General features: G+C 41.1%; 1 protein-coding gene across 1 annotated transcript in view; it reads left to right on the forward strand.

Moving 5' to 3' along the window:
- The window catches only part of LOC109927845 (protein furry homolog-like), a 291,518-nt gene that overhangs the window by 142,655 nt on the left and 130,128 nt on the right, over positions 1-18,735 (forward strand). Inside the window, exons 8-11 of the mRNA XM_048599687.1 lie at positions 146-244; positions 8,692-8,793; positions 9,818-9,862; positions 15,424-15,527. Of these exons, the coding sequence (XP_048455644.1) occupies positions 146-244; positions 8,692-8,793; positions 9,818-9,862; positions 15,424-15,527 (350 nt within the window). The remainder of the gene's footprint in view (positions 1-145; positions 245-8,691; positions 8,794-9,817; positions 9,863-15,423; positions 15,528-18,735) is intronic.

Raw genomic sequence — 18,735 nt, forward strand, 5'->3', positions numbered from 1 at the left:
GAAACGTCAACTTTCCTGCTCCTCTGCTGCTGCCTGGCCTGCTGTGTTCCTCCAGCTCCACACTGTGTTATCAAAGAATAATTTCTGTTTTCATTGAACCATGTATTCAGAGACTGTACTAATCTTACTAAACTTGGTTGCCTAGGCTGTTAAGAATGAAGTGAATGTGCCATGTCTGAAGAACTTTGTAGAGATGCTCTATCAGACCACCTTTGACCTTTCATCAAGAAAGAAACATTCTTTGGTAAGTGTAAAATAATTAGGCTTGTGATGAATGTGATCTTCCATTTCTGCATTGCTCCATTGCCATAACTTTCTTATTTCAAAGTATATCTTGTAATTTTGTATTATAAACAAAATGTAGCAGCTCAAATAGAGGTGCCTCAGCACAGGCTAAATCCTGATCTCTCACTCAGTGGAACTAACCGATGGCTAAATTTGACAAACATTCAATAAAATTACTTTGCCCTTAGTTTATTTAATTTTAAAATGCAAACTATTTGCTCTGATTTAAAGATTTAAAAGGGACCTAAGGGCAACGTTTTCACACACAGGGTGGTATGTGTATGGAATGAGCCACCAGAGGAAGTGATGGAAGCTAGTACAATTTCAACGTTTAAAAGGCATCTAGATACTTGCGTGCATAGGAACGGTTTAGTGGGATATGAGCCAAGTGCTGGCAAATGGGACTAGATTAATTTAGGTTATCTGGTCAGCGTGGACGAGTTGGACTGAAGGGTCTGTTTCTATGCTGTACATCTCTATGACTCTAAGACTGTAAGAGGTAGAAGTGGGAGAGTAACCAATTGAAATTACAATTGTGAAGGCAGAGGTACTCATCCAACACTGAGGTTGCGGCTAACAAGCCTGCAGGTCCAGATGAACTTCATATAAGGTCTTAAAAGGAGTAACCAGTGCAATTGTTAATGTGTTGGTTTTAATTTTCCAAAACTCATTACATACGGGGGCAGGTTCCTTTACATTGGAAAATAATGTCACTCATTTATTCAGAAGAGAGGGAGGCAGAAAGCAGAAAATGACAGTACAGTTACCTTAACATCTGTTATAAGGAAAATGTTAGATTCTATTATAAGAGATATTATTACAGGGCATTTGGATAAGTTCAAGGCAACACGGCAGAGCCAACATGGTTTTGTCAAAGGGAAATCATATTTAACTAATTTATTAGAGTTCTTTTGAAGAAGTAAGTGTGCTGTAGATAAAGGGAAACCATGGATGTGTTGTATTTAAATTTCCAGAAGGCATTTGATAAGGAGCCACCTTCAAGATTATTGTGGAAAATGAAAGCTCATGATTGTAGAGGGTGACATATTGGTATGCGTAGAAGATTGGCTGACTAACAGGAAGCAGAGATTTGGAATAAGTGGGTTCTTTTCAGGCTGGCAAGATGTAATGTGTGGTGTGCCACAGGGGACAGGACCTCAATTCTTTGCAATTTATATGAATATTCATATGAATGATTTGGATGTAGGTATTTAAGGTATGGTAGCTAAATTTGCTGATGACACAAAAATAAGTAGGAAAGTGAGTTGTGAGGGGGACATGAGCCCTATGAGGGCTTTTGATAGGTTAAGTGAGTGGGCAAAGATCTGGCAAATGGAGTACAATTGAAACAGTGTCAAATTGTCCATTTTGGCAGCAAGAATTTTTTTAAAAAAGGCACTATCTAAAAGCTGAAAGCTGCACAGCTCTGAGGTGGAGATAGAGAGAGAGAGATTCGGGTGTCATAGTGCATGAATTGCAGAAGGTTAGTATGCACGTACTGTAAGGAATCAGGAAAACTAATAGAATGTTAAGGTTTATTGTGAGGGGAATTGAATGCAAGAATAGGGAAGTTATGCTTTAGTTATATAGGGCATTGGTGAGACCACATCTGGATTTCTCTGTTTATGCATTGAAAGCAGTTAAGAGAAGGTTTACTAGACCAATATTGGAAGAATAGATTGTTTTATGAGGAAAGGCTAGAAGTGAAGAAAGTTGTTTTTTTTTTCCCCTGAGGGTTGTGTGACTTTGGAACTCCATGCCTCAATGCAGTGGAATTGGGCTCTTTTAATACTTTTAAGACCGAGGCAGACTGATTCATTAGGCAAGACAATCGAAGGTTATTGTGGGTAGATGTGAATGTGCAATTCTGAACATAAGCAGATCAGCCGAGAGGCTGCGACAAACTTAGAAATTGCTGGAAAAGCTCAGCAGGTCTGACAGCATCTGTGGAGAGAAATCAGAGGTAATGTTTTGGATTAAGTGATCCTTCCTCAGAACTCTCTGAGAAGCTGAGTTGCCTACTCCTGCTCCTTGTTTTTATGACATTAAAAAATGGCAGAGCAGGTTCATGGGGTCAGTTGGGTCTACTGAAAAGGACCTGAGGGGTAACGTTATCATGCAGAAAGTGATGCGTGTAAGGAACGAGCTGCCAGAGGAAGCAGTGGAGGTGGGTACAGTTACAACATTCAACAGGCATCTGGATGGGTATGTGAATAAGAAGGGTTTACAGGGATATAGGCCAAGCGCTGGCAAATGGGACGAGGTCAGATTGGGATGTCTGATTGATGCAGATGAGTTGGATCGAAGGTTCTGTTTCTGTGCTATATGACTATGACTTTACTTCTGCTCCTGTTATATATGTTCTTGTTTCACTTTGCAAGTTCCCCACTATTGGCTGCATGGCTAATTTTTGTATAATTTGTAAATTTCTTAATTATGTCTCTTGTTTAAGACTAACGCATTGATACATGACACAAAAGCAAGGAACTTAATACTGACTCTGAGAATTCTTGTTGGAAAATACTTTCCAGTCACAGACAAACCATCGACTTGTTACCATCTCCTTCCTGTCACTAACCTGATATTTTAATCCAACTTGCCATTAACCCTTGAATCCCGTGACCTTTGCTTTTCATGCTAATCTGCCTCGTAGCATCTTGTCCAAAGGCTAGCTGAAATTCTCATGTACTGCAACAAACACACTACCCTCAATCAAGTTAGTTGGGCACCAGATTTCTTTAGCAGGCCATTGTATGTAATGTTGATTGATCCATGTCCTATGTGACAATTTATCCCGCGTCTCAATTTTTTCCAATAATTGTTGTAGAGTCGTAGAGATGTGCAGCATGGAAGCAGACCCTTCGTCCAACTTGTTCATGCTGATCAGATATCCTAAATTAATCCAGTCCCATTTGCCAGCATTTGGCCAATATCCCTGTAAACCCTTCCTATTCATATACCCATCTAGATGCCGTTTAAATGTTGTAATTGTACCAGCCTCCACCACTTCCTCTGGCAGTTCACTCCATACACACACCACCGTCTGTGTGGAAAAAGTTGCCCCTTAGGTCCCTTTTAAATCATTCCCCTCTCACCTTAAACCTATGCCCTCTGGTTTTGGACTCCTCTGCCTCAAGTAAAAGACTTTGGCTATTCACCCTTTCCATGCCCCTCATGGTTTGATAAACCTCTATAAGGTCACCTCTCAGTCTCCGATGCTCCAGGGAAAACAGCCCCAGCTTATTCAGCCTCTCCCTATATCTCAATCTTGTAAATCTTTTCTGAACCCTTTCAAGTTTCACAACTTTCCTGTAGCAGAGAGACCAGAATTGAATGCAATATTCCAAGGGTAGCTGAACTAATGTCCTGTATGGCCACAACATGACCTCCCAACTCCTATACTCAATAGACTGACCAATAAAGGCAAGCACACCAAATGCCACTTTCACTATCCTGCCTACTTGTGACTCCACTTCCAAGGAACTATGAACCTGCACTAACCCAGACTTGGATCATGCTCTGTGGATCAAAGATGCTAAAATTCTTAACACTTCCTCTATCATTATGTTTGTCCCCAATCAATATTTTTCACAATTCCATATCTTGAATGTTGAAGACAGGCTAAGTGGCCATTAAGAAACACTCCATGTTTTTGCCTCCACGCAGTTTCCTGCCTTAATTTCTTAATAAGCACTACTCATTCCTCAGTTATTTTCTTACTCTTGATGTATTTTTACAACATTTTTGGGTTATCCTTGATATTGCTTGCATGTATTTTTCCTACAGTCTCGACATTTCAAATTTCCTTTTAGCACTCCCCAGGCCTTTCGATCTAATATAACTTGCTTTTGCTTTGTCTTATCCTGTTTTGCATGCTCTTGGACATCTAGGGTTCCCAAATTGGGGAGTCCCATTTTCTTTGTAGAAACACGTCTGTTCTGAATTCTCATTGTTTCCTCCTGGAATACCTTCAACCTACATGCCCCAACAGGTGTTTGGAGGTCAGTTGTTCCTGCTCCAAGTAATGGCAGCTCTCGTGTCTTTGATCTAACCATCATGACTGCTTCACTAATGTCCTGCCCTCCAACCTAAGCTGTGTCATGGGGATATTTGCTGATGGTCAGTGTTCAGTAAAATTCACAGTTCCACAAGTACAGATGCTATCCATGTTCACATGCAGGAAAACTTGGACAATTTTCATAGATTCATAGCCTCTTTCAGCACTGTAGGGATTCAATTAGGCCTATTGATTTCCGCACTGACGCTCCAAAGAGCATCCCAGCCAGACTCACCCACCTTCCTTATCCGTGTAACCCCATGTTTCCCGTAATCCACCTAGCCTAAACATCCCTGGACACTACTGACAATTTAGCATGGCAAACCCACCTAACCGGCGCATCTTTGGACTGTGGGAGGGAATCAGAACACCCAGTAGAATCCCACACAGACACAGGGAGAGCACATAAGCTCCCCACAGACAGTCACCCAAAGCTGGAATTGAATCCAGGTCCCTGTAAGACAGCAGCACAAACCACTGAGCCTTGTTCAGGTTTGGGTTGATAAATGGCAAGTACCATGTAAGCGGCACAAGTGAGAAGCAATGATCATCTCCGAGAGGAGCTAAGCATTTCATCCTGACGGGTAGTGACACTATCGTCACTTAACCCCTCACCATCAGCAAACTGAGATTAGTCAGAAACTTAACTGATCTAGCCAAATGAATATTCATTGAAATGAGCAAGTATATTTTGGTTAAATCAACTTTTAAACTCAGGTTTTATCTATTTAAAATTTCGATTAAAGGCATTTGTTTAAACAAATTCTACCTCTTACTAGTGCACCCAATGCAATAAAATAATACAGCACAGAATGAGGTCATTTAACCTTCAGCACCTGTGAGAACTCTTAGCAGAGTAACTCTCCTCTTTGCTTAAAGCCCTGTAAATAATTCCTCTTAATGCACTCCCCCAATTCCTTTTGCCACCCCATCATCCGAATTATAAAGCCAATCTCTTGTTGGAGCAGTAGTTCCTCAACTGGTCACTTGGTGGGAGGGATACCTGATGCCACCCTCTACTGCTAGCAAATTTGAGGTGTGTGGGGGTGGTTGTGCAAGCAGTTTGAAGATGCCTGCTAGATTTATTGAGTCCCCAAACATTCAAACAAGTCAGCTAAATTCAACGCTACAAGGTCCTGTTCTTTCTTCTTTATAGCTATAGGTCAGTAAGGTTGTTTGGGATGCCGGGCACACTCTCTTGCTAGACCTAGCACTGGGGTATAGACACAGAAACAAATTCAAGGTCCTTCTTGGCATGAACAGCTTAATACACTATTAATAGCTCACTACTTTAAACTAAGACATGGACACTGGTCTGAAGCAACGTCCTAGACTCCACTTTGACCACCACCATCCTCAGGCAACTCCAGTAAGTCATGGCCTCTGCATTTATCCAGATTACTTGAATCATTGATTGATAATATATGTGCATTTCTTCTCAGAGTTGCTTTCATTAAACCTTTGCACTTACATACAAAAATACAAAATAGGAGCAGAGGTAGACATTCAGTCCCTCGAACCTGGTCCACCATTCACTAAGATCAGGGCTGATTTACTTGTGTTTCAAAATCCACTATCTATCTCTAATAATCGTTGGTTCGTTTGCCTAATAATAATATGTAGAACATAGAACATAGAACAGTACAGCATAGTACAGGCCCTTCGGCCCACGATGTTGTGCCGAACTTTTACCCTAATCCTAAGGTCTATCTAACCTCCACCCCCTACCTTATACTATCATCCATATGCCTATTTAATAGCCACTTACAGGCCCCTAATGAGGCCGACTCCACTACCCTCTCCGGCAATACATTCCACGCCCCGACCACACTCTTGAGTAAAGAACCTACCTCTGATGTCTCCCCTATATTTACCTCCACTCACTTTAAAACTATGCCCCCTCATAATAGCTACCTTCACCCTAGGAAAAAGTCTCTGGCTGTCTACTCTATCTATACCTCTGATCATTTTATACACATCTATCAAGTCACCTCTCATCCTTCGTCGTTCTGAAGAGAAAAGCCCTAGCTCTCTCAACCTTTCCTTGTAAGACTTTCCCTCCATTCCAGGCAAGATCTTGGTAAATCTCCTCTGCACCTTTTCCAACACTTCCACATCTTTCCTGTAATGAGGTGACCAGAACTGGACACAATACTCCAGATGTGGCCGAACCAGGCTTTTGTATAGCTGGAGCATAACTTCACGGCTGTTGAACTCAATCCCTCTATTAATGAAAGCTGACACACCATACGCCTTCTTAACAACTCTATCCATCTGGGTGGCAGCTTTCAGGGAACTGTGGACTTGAACCCAAGATCCCTCTGCTCCTCCACAATGCCAAGAATCTTTCCATTAACCCTGTATTTTGCTTTCAAATTTGTCCTTCCAAAATGAATCACCTCACACTTTTCAGGGTTAAACTCCATCTGCCACTTCTCAGCCCAGCTCTGCATTCTATCAATGTCCCTTTGTAACCTCGAACAGCCCTCCGCACTGTCCACAACTTGACCCACCTTCGTATCGTCCGCGAACTTACTAACCCATCCTTCCACTCCTATATCCAAATCATTTACAAAAATCACAAATAGAAGAGGACCCAGAATTGATCCTTGTGGTACTCATAACTGAGCACCATGTTGAATATTTTCCGTCCAGCACCACCCTTTGTCTTCCAAGTGTTAGCCAATTCTGAATCCAATCTGCCACATTTCCCCCAATCCCATGCCTCCTTACTTTCTGCATGAGCCTACCATGGGGAGCCTTATCAAACGCCTTACTTAAATCCACGTATACCACATCCATTGCTCAATCTTCATCCACGTGTTTGGTCATCTCTTCAAAGAATTCAGTAAGGTTTGTGAGGCATGATCTACCCCTCGCAAATCCATGCTGACTATCACGAATCAAACTGTGCCTTTCCAAGTGATCATAAATCCTGTCTCTCAGAGCCCTTTCCAATAATCACCACTGACGTAATATATCCACCTGTGCCTAAAAAAAAATGACCTTACCTCCGCCACTTCCTCTGCCAGAAAATTCCACTACAGTCCGCAAGAGAAAAAAAAGCTTTTCGTGTCTGTCCTGAAAAGAGAAATCTTAATTTTAAAACAGAGCCCCCTAGTTCTGTACTGATCCACAAGAGTAAACATCCTTTCTGTGTGCACCTTGTCAAGACCAGTCAGGATCTTAGACACTTCAATCAAGTCCACTCAGGATCTTAGACACTTCAATCAAGTCAACCCCTCCACTCTTCTGAATTCCAGTGGAAATAAGCCCAGCTGTCCAACGATGTCCTCATAAGGGACACTGATAATCATTTTTCCATCTTTGACAAGTGCGGTTTGAGAATGTAGTTAATGAAACTTTTGTTCATCTCGGTTGACGCACATGATAGTTTGTGCTTTACACCTTCATTTCTTTCTGCTTTCCCAACCTTTCCCATCACGGTAGGGCACGTTTATTGATGTTACAGACCTTATAAAAAGTTGTGTTTATGCATTTATAGAAATTCAAATTTTTAATGTTGTAAATGCTTTGTGTGGTAAAATGCCGAGATATTCAGGTCATAAGAGCTCCACGCCTAGGATTGTCGCCTTGGCCACACAGTAGTCAGAGCACCAAACTGGACTAGTTTGGTAATAGTTTGCAGAGACCTCCCTCTTCACTTTGTCCTGTGGTTGCAAAGTGGTGCACTATCACTATATCTTACAAAATAACTACATCTGTTGATTAAAAACACAACTCTGTTATGATGGATGTCGTTTCAAGTGTCCAGTCATACTCAATATATAGTTGATACAAGTAGAATGGATTCTTGGGCAAGATACCAGAAAATTGCCAGCACTCGTGGAAGACATTGAGTGAAGCATTGTCATCAAAAGAGGAGGAAAGTAAAAACCGAGTAGATAGGAAGCACAGACACAGCCAATTCTCTCACCACTCCAAAAAATACAAAACAGCTTGTCTCTAGTTACTGCCCTGTGCGCCCACTCCTTCTTGCCCATGAATACACTCTGTTTCTTACCTGCAGTTGCAAGCTGTTGTACACAGCTACGAACAACTACCCATCTTGCTTGTTGGCCTCCTGACCTTTCAATGGTAGTGTCCAAAGTTTAATGCTTCTGCTGGAGACATCTCACAAAATTGCCAGAGAGGTGCAACTTTATCCAGAGATCTTGAGTTTCCTCGTCAATTTGTGAAAGTTGGCATGACCAACATTGTAATTGACTACCAAAACCACATATTTCTATCCCTTTAGAACACATCTGGTTTTCTGCTCGGATTGTTTGAAATAACTATCAATGGTACTGATTTCTGGTGTCATTTCTAGTTTCTGTTTGCCTTCTCAGGCCCTGTACCCATTGGTTACCTGCCTCCTGTGCGTCAGTCAAAAACAATTCTTTCTCAACAACTGGCACATATTCCTTCAGAATTGTCTGTCTCACTTAAAGGTAAGTAATGCGCAATGGACAAAAGTAATTTGATCAAAAAAAATTATGCAAACTGTTGATTGTTCCACAAGTCATTTATAAAATGAAATTAATTCATAAAAAGGACAGAATGATTTGTGAATTGATGGAACAATGCCAGCATACGTAGTCTGGTCTTTGGGTATATGTGTCTGATCCAAATACTGTAATAAGGAATGTAGAATCTTCCAAACACTTGAATTGCAAGAACCCATTTTCTGTCTTTGTTTTTTGTCCTTATGCTTTGTTTACCCAAACATGGTATTTTCTCAGTCAACCTCTAATTTATTTTTCAAATGAACTGCAAATAACAGGGGGAAAACAAGCTCAGAGGTAATTTACCCAATTTTGACTTTCTGATTATTCGTATTACATCGAGCTGCTCAAAGATAAAAGCGGCGCCAACAGATAAGCAATTAGCCTGAATTTTGGCCTCTGTCAGTAATGTTTAGTTCTTCCTTGATGTATCAGATCTGGATTTGAGTATTAGGCATCTTAAATAATAATTACCTCTGCTGTTTGAATGGTGAGAGATGGCTTTTACTTTGAATTCCAGATATTTGTTTCCAAGGAGCATTTCTTTCTGCATGCTTATCATTTCATTTATTCGTATTGTTCCACATGGCTGTATGTGTGTATGCTGTCTTGTTTTGTCTTGCTGAACTCACTATTAACTCAGTTTTATGTTGATTTATGCCTGTATGTAGCATCACAAAATCCCCTTGGGAGGGACAAAATGCTTATGATATTAATGGCATGTTTTGTTGTTTAAGTCATTTTCCAAAAATATTATTTTTGACCATTCAATTTAACTCCAAGTTAAGTGCGTTGCAATGTCTTCTGTTACATTTAACAAAAGCTCTTCAGACTGCTGTTTGTTGTACATGCCTCTGTTCATCAAATGCTTTTAAGGATTTAAGTTTGTGCTTTGTTCCCCATCTAACATGCATGGATATCCCATTTTCATGCTTGTTTATGTTTTGCTGTCTTGCATTGCTTTATTCAGATGCCATCTAACAACAGTATCAGAAAGCAAATAGAAACTTTGCAGGTATGTGTACCAAGTTCTTAAGCATATGTATATAAATCTAGAAAATTTAGTGACAAACAAATAATGTAAAAGAAATCTTTATATAGGTGGTGTTTTCAGTGCTCACCTGAAGAGTGTTGTCATTAAATTGTAGTCATTGCATTACACTTGTTAATTCTTTAGTGAGTATGACCTTATATTTAATGCTGTGCAGTAACCTGTTCATTTCAACAATCACTGGCAAAAGGTAGTGATATTGAATAAAACTGTGTCACTTGTTCAGTGTTGTCACAAAGATCGTTGATAAACTGGAGTGAGTAGAAAGTACTAATTTCATCAACCAGTGTACATAAGAACAGGAATAGGCCTTTCTGCCCCTCGAACATATTCCACCATCCAGTGAGATCATGGCTGATCTGTGGCCTAACTCCAAAAACCTGCCTTTGGCCTATATCTCTTAATAGCTTTACTTAACACAAATTTATCTATCTCAGATTTAAAATTAACAACCAAGTTACCATTTTGTGAAAGAGAGTTCCAACATTTACCACTCTTGTGTACAGAAGTGCTTCCTAACATCTCTCCAGAATGGTCTGGCCCGAATTCTCAGATTGTGCTCCCACCATTGGAAACCATTTATCTACCCTGTCTTTTCCTTTTAATATTACCCTTTAACCTTCTAATTCTAGAGAAAATGGGTCTATTTTGTATAATCTGTTGTCAGTCCATTCCCCTGAAGTCCAGTTATCATTCTTGTGAACCTACATTGTCCTCCCTCCAAAGCAAAATGTCCTTCCTAAGTTGTAATGCCCAGATCTGCACACAGCTCTCCATGTGGGATCTAGCCAGGGTTAGAGTCGTAGAAGTGTACAGCACGGAAACAGACCCTTCAGACCAACTCATCCATGCCAACCAGATATCCTAAATTAATCTAGTCCCATTTGCCCATATCCCTCTAAGCCCATCCAGATGCCTTTTAAATGTTGTAATTGTACCCGCCTCCTCCACCACCTCTGGCAGCTCATTCCATACACACACCACCCTCTACCTTTTAGGTCCCTTTTAAATCTTTCCCCCTCACCTTAACCTATACCCTCTAGCTTTGGACTCCTCTACCCTGGGGAAAAGACCTTGGCTATTCAACTTATCCATGCCCCTCATGATTTTGTAAACCTCTATAAGATCTCCCTTCTGCTTCTGGGGCTCTAGGGAAAATAGCCCCAGCCTATTCAGCCTCTCCCTGTGGCTCAAACCGTCCAACCCTGGCAACATCCTTGTAAATCTTTTCTGAACCCTTTCAAGTTTCACAACATCTTTCCTGTTTAACTGCAACATAACTTAAACTTGTACTCCAGTCCTCTAGATATAAAGGCCAGCATTCCATTAGCTTTCTTGATTATTTTCTGCATCTTCTTGTGACATTTTAAAGATCAATGCACGTGACCCCCAACTCTCTTTGAACAGCTGCTGTATTTAACTCCATACCATCTAGAAAGTATCCATTTCTATCCTTTTTCAGTCCAAAATGGATAACCTCAAACCTGTTTACTTCAAACTCCATCCGCCACCGTTTTGTCCATTCACCTAGCCTATCAATATATCTTTGTAATCTTATGCTGTCATCTACACTGTCTACAATGTCATCTGAATTTGTATTGTCATATTGTCATCACATGAAGGAAATAAACCACTCGAGGTTTGATTCTCTTTAGTAGATGTTTTATAACATTTTAAACCTGGTCTTCTGTCACTTCCTATAAGTATGCTAAGTGGAACTGATTTATGACCATGAGCAATTGAGGATGGCAGTACATGCTGGCCTACCATCAATGCCCACGTTTTGAGAGTAAAGAAAAAAGTAAAAGCTCTATCATCACTAATTTCTTAAGCCATCTAGTTAGGAAGAGCATCCAAGATTTTGATCCAGCAGCAGTGAAGAACCGTGATAATAGTTCACAGTACAGCTACTCCAAGTCTCAGAGGGAAACTCGAAAATGTTGGCGTTTCAGTGCAGCTACAGCTGCCCTCCTTCCAGCTATTAAAGATCACAACAAAGTGCTGTTGAGGAAGATTTTGCATCCTGTGGATGGTAAATACTGCTCTCTTCAGCATCAGTGTTTGAGAGAATGAATGAGAATGAGATGCTGATCAACCAAGTTACTTTGTGTTGAATGGGTCAAGCTTTGAGTGTTTTGAAGCTGCACTCATCCAGGCACATGAGGACTATTCCGTTATCTTCTGGCTTGTGCCTGAAGAGTGTGGACAGACTTTGGGGCTCAGGAGATGAGTCACAAGCTGCAGAATTCACTGGGACCTGAAGCTACAATATTTATGAGGCTGCTAATTATAAAAGGAATAGATTATAAACTGGAAGCATAAGTACATACATTCAATCACTGAGCATTTTAAAAAATAGTGGTAGACCATTTGATCCATCAAGCCCATTCCACCATTCACTAAAACTATGGCTGAATCTGATTGTGGCCTTAACTTCACTTACCTGCTTGACCCCCAAATCTTTGACTCCCCTGTAGATCAAAATCGATTGGACTCATCCTTGAATGCATCCGATACCTAGTCTCTACTGCTCTCTGCAGTACAGAATTCTATGCATTCATGACCATCTGAGAGAAAAACATCCCTTGTCATTTCAGTCTTCAATGGGAGATCAAATATTTTGAAACTATGCCCCCTGGGTGACACAGTGGCTCAGTGGTTAGCGCTGCCGCCTTGCAGTGCTAAGGACCTGAGTTCAGTTCCACCTTCGGGTGACTTTCTGTGTGGAGTTTGCACGTTCTCACTGTGTCTGCATGCGTTTCATCTCGGTGCTCCTGTTTCCTTCCATAGTCCAAAGATGTGCAGGTTAGATGGATTGGCCATGCTGAATTATCCATAGTGTCCAGGGAAATGCAGGCTAGGTGGATTAGCCACAGCAAATACAGGGTCACAGGGATGTAGGGTAGGATGTGGGTCTGGGTGGGATAGTCTTCAGAGGGTCAGGGTGGACTCAATGGGCTGAATGGACTTCTCTGTAATAGTACAATTCTTCACAGCATCTACTCCATCAAGCCCCCTCAGAATCTCTTATGTTTCAGTAAGATCAGCTCACAGTCTTTTAAACTCCTATGATTTCATCCCCAAACTGCTCAGTCTTTCCTCAGAAGATAAGCCGTCAACCTAAAATTCCATTAAACTATGAGACATAAGAGTAGAATTAGGCCATTCAGCCCATTGAGTCTGCTGTGCCATTCAATTATGGCTGATGTGTTTCTCATCCCATTCTCCTGTCTTCTCCCTGGACCCCTTGATTGCCTTACTAATCAAGAATCTATCTACCAATTGATTGTATTTCTCTGAGCTGAAATGTACTATTGTGATCAGAAAATAGAGACAAATTTCATTAACGCTGAGGCTGCATTAGTGTATGTAGGGCTGTGCAGCTTGTAAAAAATAAGTTATAAATTTGTGAGTCGCTTCACAGTTCTGGTCATGTCTTTACACCTGACATTGCCACCAGATCCTTAGCGTAACATTCACAATATTAAATATTCGGCAGACTCTGCTTACTGTTGACTAACTGTGTCCATCTTACGCGAAAAGGACCATTTTCATTCTGGTCCACTTCTCCCCAGGGCTTCCATGGTACCATCAGAGAAAGGGTGGCTCTGGAAGATATGAACTTTGCAGACAATAACTATCTTTGAATTATGTGAGCCCTGATCTTTTTCCTGACCTCAACAGGCAATCTGCTCTTAACCATGAACAGCATTTATAGCTTACCTATCCTATGGAAATGAAAATGAAAATGCAGCTGACGTCAGCTTTTAGTATCCATTTCCACCGACTAACCTTTCTCCTTCCAAGGACGAATCAGACTCTGCTTTGCTCTATAAGCATTTCAGTTAAACTTGCCAAATAAGCCCTTTCCTTGTTACTGTGCAATCTTGGACTTCCTTATCCCCAAACACTGATTATTTGATGGCAATTTGTTTTGTTTTGATACATCGTCTAGAGGTTTGTTACCTGTGTCGTAACTGTCACCACATTTGATTTTCATGGCTTCTGGTTAAGCAGAGCTGTTTTTAACATTCTAATCCTCATTTTCAAACTCAGCCCTTCATATCTCTGTGATCTCCTTTAACCGTACAACTCTCCAAGAAATCTGCAGTCTTGAACACCCCAATCTTAATTGGTCCACAGTTGGTGACCATTCTTTCAGCTACCAAAGGTTTAAGGTCCTCTAAAGCTTCTTCCCTAAATCTCTGTGCCTCTGTACTTTTTATTTCTCTCAATTTTTCCCTTAAAAATTACGTCTTTGAACAATGTTTTGGTCACGCATCTCCTTTTGTGGCTCTGTGTCAAAATGTATTGTGTAGCATTGCTGTGAAGCAGCAGTTGTCTGTCTAAGGACAGTCCTCTGCTTAATTTTCCATGCCCTACAGCCTGTGTTTTGCTGTGCAAATGCTTACTAAAAACTTCAATTTAACACTTTGACCAGGATAAAGAATGCATAAGATTGTTTCCTGTTGCCTTCTTCAAATGTGCTTAAAAGAAACAGAAGTTGTCATCCAGAAGGATGCTTCACCTGCTCAAAGTTGTTGTCCATTTAGATTCTATATCTTCCTCTAATACTGCCAAAAATTAATCGGTTCCACCATTTGCCATGGCCATGAATGCCTTAGGCTAATTCTGTTATGTTACAGGTGCAGTATAACTGCAAGTTGTTGCTGACTGTCAAATAATTTATTTCACACTTGCCATGCTGTCATTTGTAAGCATGGAAAGAAATACTTTTGAGTTGAATATTTAAATAATGTCCTGATTGTAAGGGTATTAATCAAATAATAGAACAGGAAATAGTAGCTATAATAATGAAAGAAAACCCACAGGAGGCAGCGGAGTATAAGTAACACTACATGAAAAAGAGCCTAGGGAAGTGACAGCGAAGACAGTGTTGTACACATTCAATTTAATACAAAAGATGCACTGCCAGATGGCTAGAAAAGAGCTCATTTAATTCCGGTATTTACAAATTAGAAGAATGTTTAAACGTAAGGTATAATAATGCATTGATTTCAAAAGGAGAATATTGCTTAGCCAATTGTATTGAATTTTGAGGATTTTATAATGTAAATAATAGATGGTAATGCAGTAGATATAACTTATCTGGATTTTCAAATGTCTCAAAGTGCCACATGATAGAATAATGAATCATGAAGATTAGAAAATGTGGAGTCAGGAAACAGGTGGCAAAATGGATTTCTCTCTGGCTTCAAATTAAAGGAGGGTACTGGCTGTCAAATTCTGAGTGGCGGACAATGGGAGATGGTATTCCACAAGAATCAGTATTGGGATTGCTGCTGATCAAAATTTATATTTAGAATCGATCAGTTGCAGAGAAGAGGATTGCTTCCCACATAATTTAAACACTTCCTCATATATTTATTTGAGTATGTGTTTTGTATATCTGCCCTTTTTCTGCACTGCTTTAATTATGTTTTTGAATGGAAGTGCATATTTATGGTCCTAGTTATTCATAGTCTTCTAGCTATTGGAACATTTCCTTTGTTTCTTCTTTATAGAACAAAGACCCCAAAATGTCACGGGTTGCACTGGAATCGCTGTATAGATTGCTATGGGTTTATGTAATCAGAATAAAATGTGAAAGCAACACTGTAACACAAAGGTGAGTACAGACTTTTAGGTATACTTTAGACAGATTAATCAATTGGTAAACATTACGAAATATTACAGATACTGTTTTAATAATAGTATCAGGTATTCTGTATAAGGAGGAAGATTCTTCTCACTAACAGCAAAATATTTAAAGCTGCAGTGGTCCTTTAAATATTCTCCCATTTATAAAGCATTTGCTTGTCTAAAACATTTCATTAAACTAAATACAACATCCCTTTTAAAACAGGCCAGTGATTTTGTAACGCATGCATGAAATATTTCCACAGAGCAGATTGTTTAGGCCAGATGCTTGTGGCATGTCCATGATGGACATAACCAAAATTTTTGAAATAGGTTTATGCATCCTGTTCTTCAGAATGTCGTTGCGCTTGAGAAGTCTCCTGTTCTTACATTTGTTTAACATAAATTAAAACAAAGGGTAGTATGTTTAATGTCAACTTCTTGAAAAACAGCAATTGTTGCCAGATATTTAAAAGTTAGTGTACACTAGGACAATCAATGTTTTAATATGAATATTTTGAAACAATGCAAGTTTTGAGAGTTTTGTTTTACTTGTTAATCAAATGTTTGGTTGTTACAGTCAAAAAATAATATTTTTGAAAACAACAGTACTTCTTTAAAAATGTCATACACACTGTTGTAACCCCCTTCTATCTAATTTTAGCCACACAAAAATCAGCTCCATATTTTCAAAGAAGATTGTTTGTCAATGGTTCTTTATAAAGTCATAGTCATACAGCATGGAAACAGACCCTTCAGACCAATCAATCCATGGTGAACATCATCCCAAACTAAGCTAGTCCCACGTGCCTGCTCCTGGACCATATCCCTCCAAAACTTTCCTTTTCATGCACTTATCCAAATGTCTTTTCAACATTGTAGGTGTACCCACATCCACCACTTTCTCAGAAAGTTCATTCCACGTGTGAACCACCCTATGTGTAAAAAAATTTGCCCCTCATGTCTTTTTTAAATCTCCCTCCTCTCAACTTTAAAATGTGTCCCCTAGTCCTGAAATGCCCCATCCTAGGGAAAAGACAACTACCATTAACTCTATCTATTCTATCAGGTCGCCTCTCAACCTCCTACGTTCCAGTGGAAAAAGTCGAGCCTCTCCAGCCTTTCTTTATAACTGAAACCTTCCATACCCAGCAAGATCTGATAAATTTCTTCTGAACCCTCTCCATTTTTATAATATCCTTACTGGTGAACAGAATTGGGCACAGTATTCTAGAAGAGGCCTGACCAATTTCCTGTACAACCTCAACATGACTTCCCAAATCATACACTCAAAGGACTGAGCAAAGAGGCCAGAGCGCCAAATGCATTTTTAATGGCCCTGTCTACGCAAACTTCAAAGAATTCTGTACCTGAGCCCTTAGGTCCCTCTCATCTACGACACTACCCAAGGCCCTACCATTAATTGTATAAACCCTACCCTTGTTTGTTGTACCAAAATGCAATACCTCGCATTTATCCAGATTGAACTCCATCTGCCATTTTTCAACCCAGTGACACATTTGATCTGGATCCAAGAAATCTTAGAAAACCTCTTCGCTCTGCTGTGCCACCAATTTTGGTGTCGTCTGCATACTTACTAACCATGCCTTCTATATTTTCATCCAAATCATTTATATAAATGGCAAAGAAGAGAGGAGCCAGAACCAAACGCTGTGGAACACTGCTGGTGACAGGTCTCCAAACCAAGAAGCAACATTCTACCACCACTCTGTTTCCTGCATTATGTCAATTATGAATCCAATTGGCAAGCTCATCCTGAATCCCATGTGACCTAATTTTACTAATTAGTCTCCCATGCCGAACCTTGTTGAAGATGTTACTAGAGTCCAAGTAAACAACATCTATTGTTCTGCCTAATCAATCCTCAAAAAACTCAATAAAGTTTGGGAGACAAGATTTTCCTCGCACAAAACCATGTCGACTATCCCTAATCAATTTTTTTATTTGTAAATTAATAATGTCTCAACTTGCCTTTGATTGCAATGTTCTTAGACATCATTGGACGTCTGATAACTATCTTGACTGATTGTTTGTTTTGGCATTGTTGTACATAAATTAAGCTTTGAAATAATTTAAACCAAAAAAACTGCGGATGCTGTTAATCAGGAACAAAAACAAGGTTGCTGGAAAAGCTCAGCAGGTCTAGCAGCATCTGTGGAGGAGAAAACAGAGCTAATGTTTTGGGTCTGGTGTGACCCTTCCTCAGAATTGATGGTGGCTGGGAAAACGTCAGTTTATATGCAGAAAATACGAGGTGGGTGGGGTAGGGAGTAAACGATAGGACAGAGCCCAAAGAGAGAAAAAGAGAGAAAATGGCCAATGTGCCCGCCGCCATTGGCCATGAGGCCACTATCGGAGAACCCACAGATGACGTCACATCCGCCACCGCCGGGTTCCCCACTTCCGGGACAGCAAGCACCATCGCTGCCGTTGCCACCGACACTGAAGTCGCGACCACCCTCACCGCTACTGCCGCCGCCTACCCCGCTCCTCCTACCTCCGACGCCGGTCCGCCCATCACCGACGCGGACGCAACTCCACCCACCGCCGGCACAACTCCGCCCACCACCTCCACAGCCAGCAGCTCCAGAGGAGACAGCAGCACCCAGCCCTGCCGAGTCTTCACCATCCCCCCAGACCTACCCCTTACTGAGGACGAACGGTCAGTCCTCAGTAAAGGGCTCACCTTTGTCCCCTCCACCCACAGATCAACGAATACCGCTCACGCTTGGAGATAGAGCAGTTTTTCCGCCGCCTCCGCCTCCACGCTTACTTTTTTAACCGTGAACCTAACCCTCCCTCTACAGACCCCTTCTCCCGCTTCCAACACACCCCCTCCTCCTGGACACCACCCCAAGGCCTCCTACCCTCCCTCGACCCCTTCATCTCCAACTGCCGTCGAGACATCAATCGCCTCAACCTCTCCACCCCTCTCACCCACTCCAACCTCTCCCCCGCAGAACGTGCAGCCCTCCGCTCCCTCCGCTCCAATCCCAACCTCACCATAAAACCCGCGGACAAGGGAGGTGCAGTTGTAGTATGGCGCACTGACCTCTACATCGCCGAGGCCGGACGCCAACTCTCCGACACCTCCTCCTACCGCCCCCTTGATCATGACCCCACCCCTGAGCACCAAACCATCATCTCGCAAACCATCCACAACCTCATCACCTCAG

This window comes from Rhincodon typus, chromosome 1 (genome assembly GCF_021869965.1).
Source record: "Rhincodon typus isolate 14 chromosome 1, sRhiTyp1.1, whole genome shotgun sequence".
Classification (NCBI taxonomy): Eukaryota; Metazoa; Chordata; class Chondrichthyes; order Orectolobiformes; family Rhincodontidae; genus Rhincodon; species Rhincodon typus.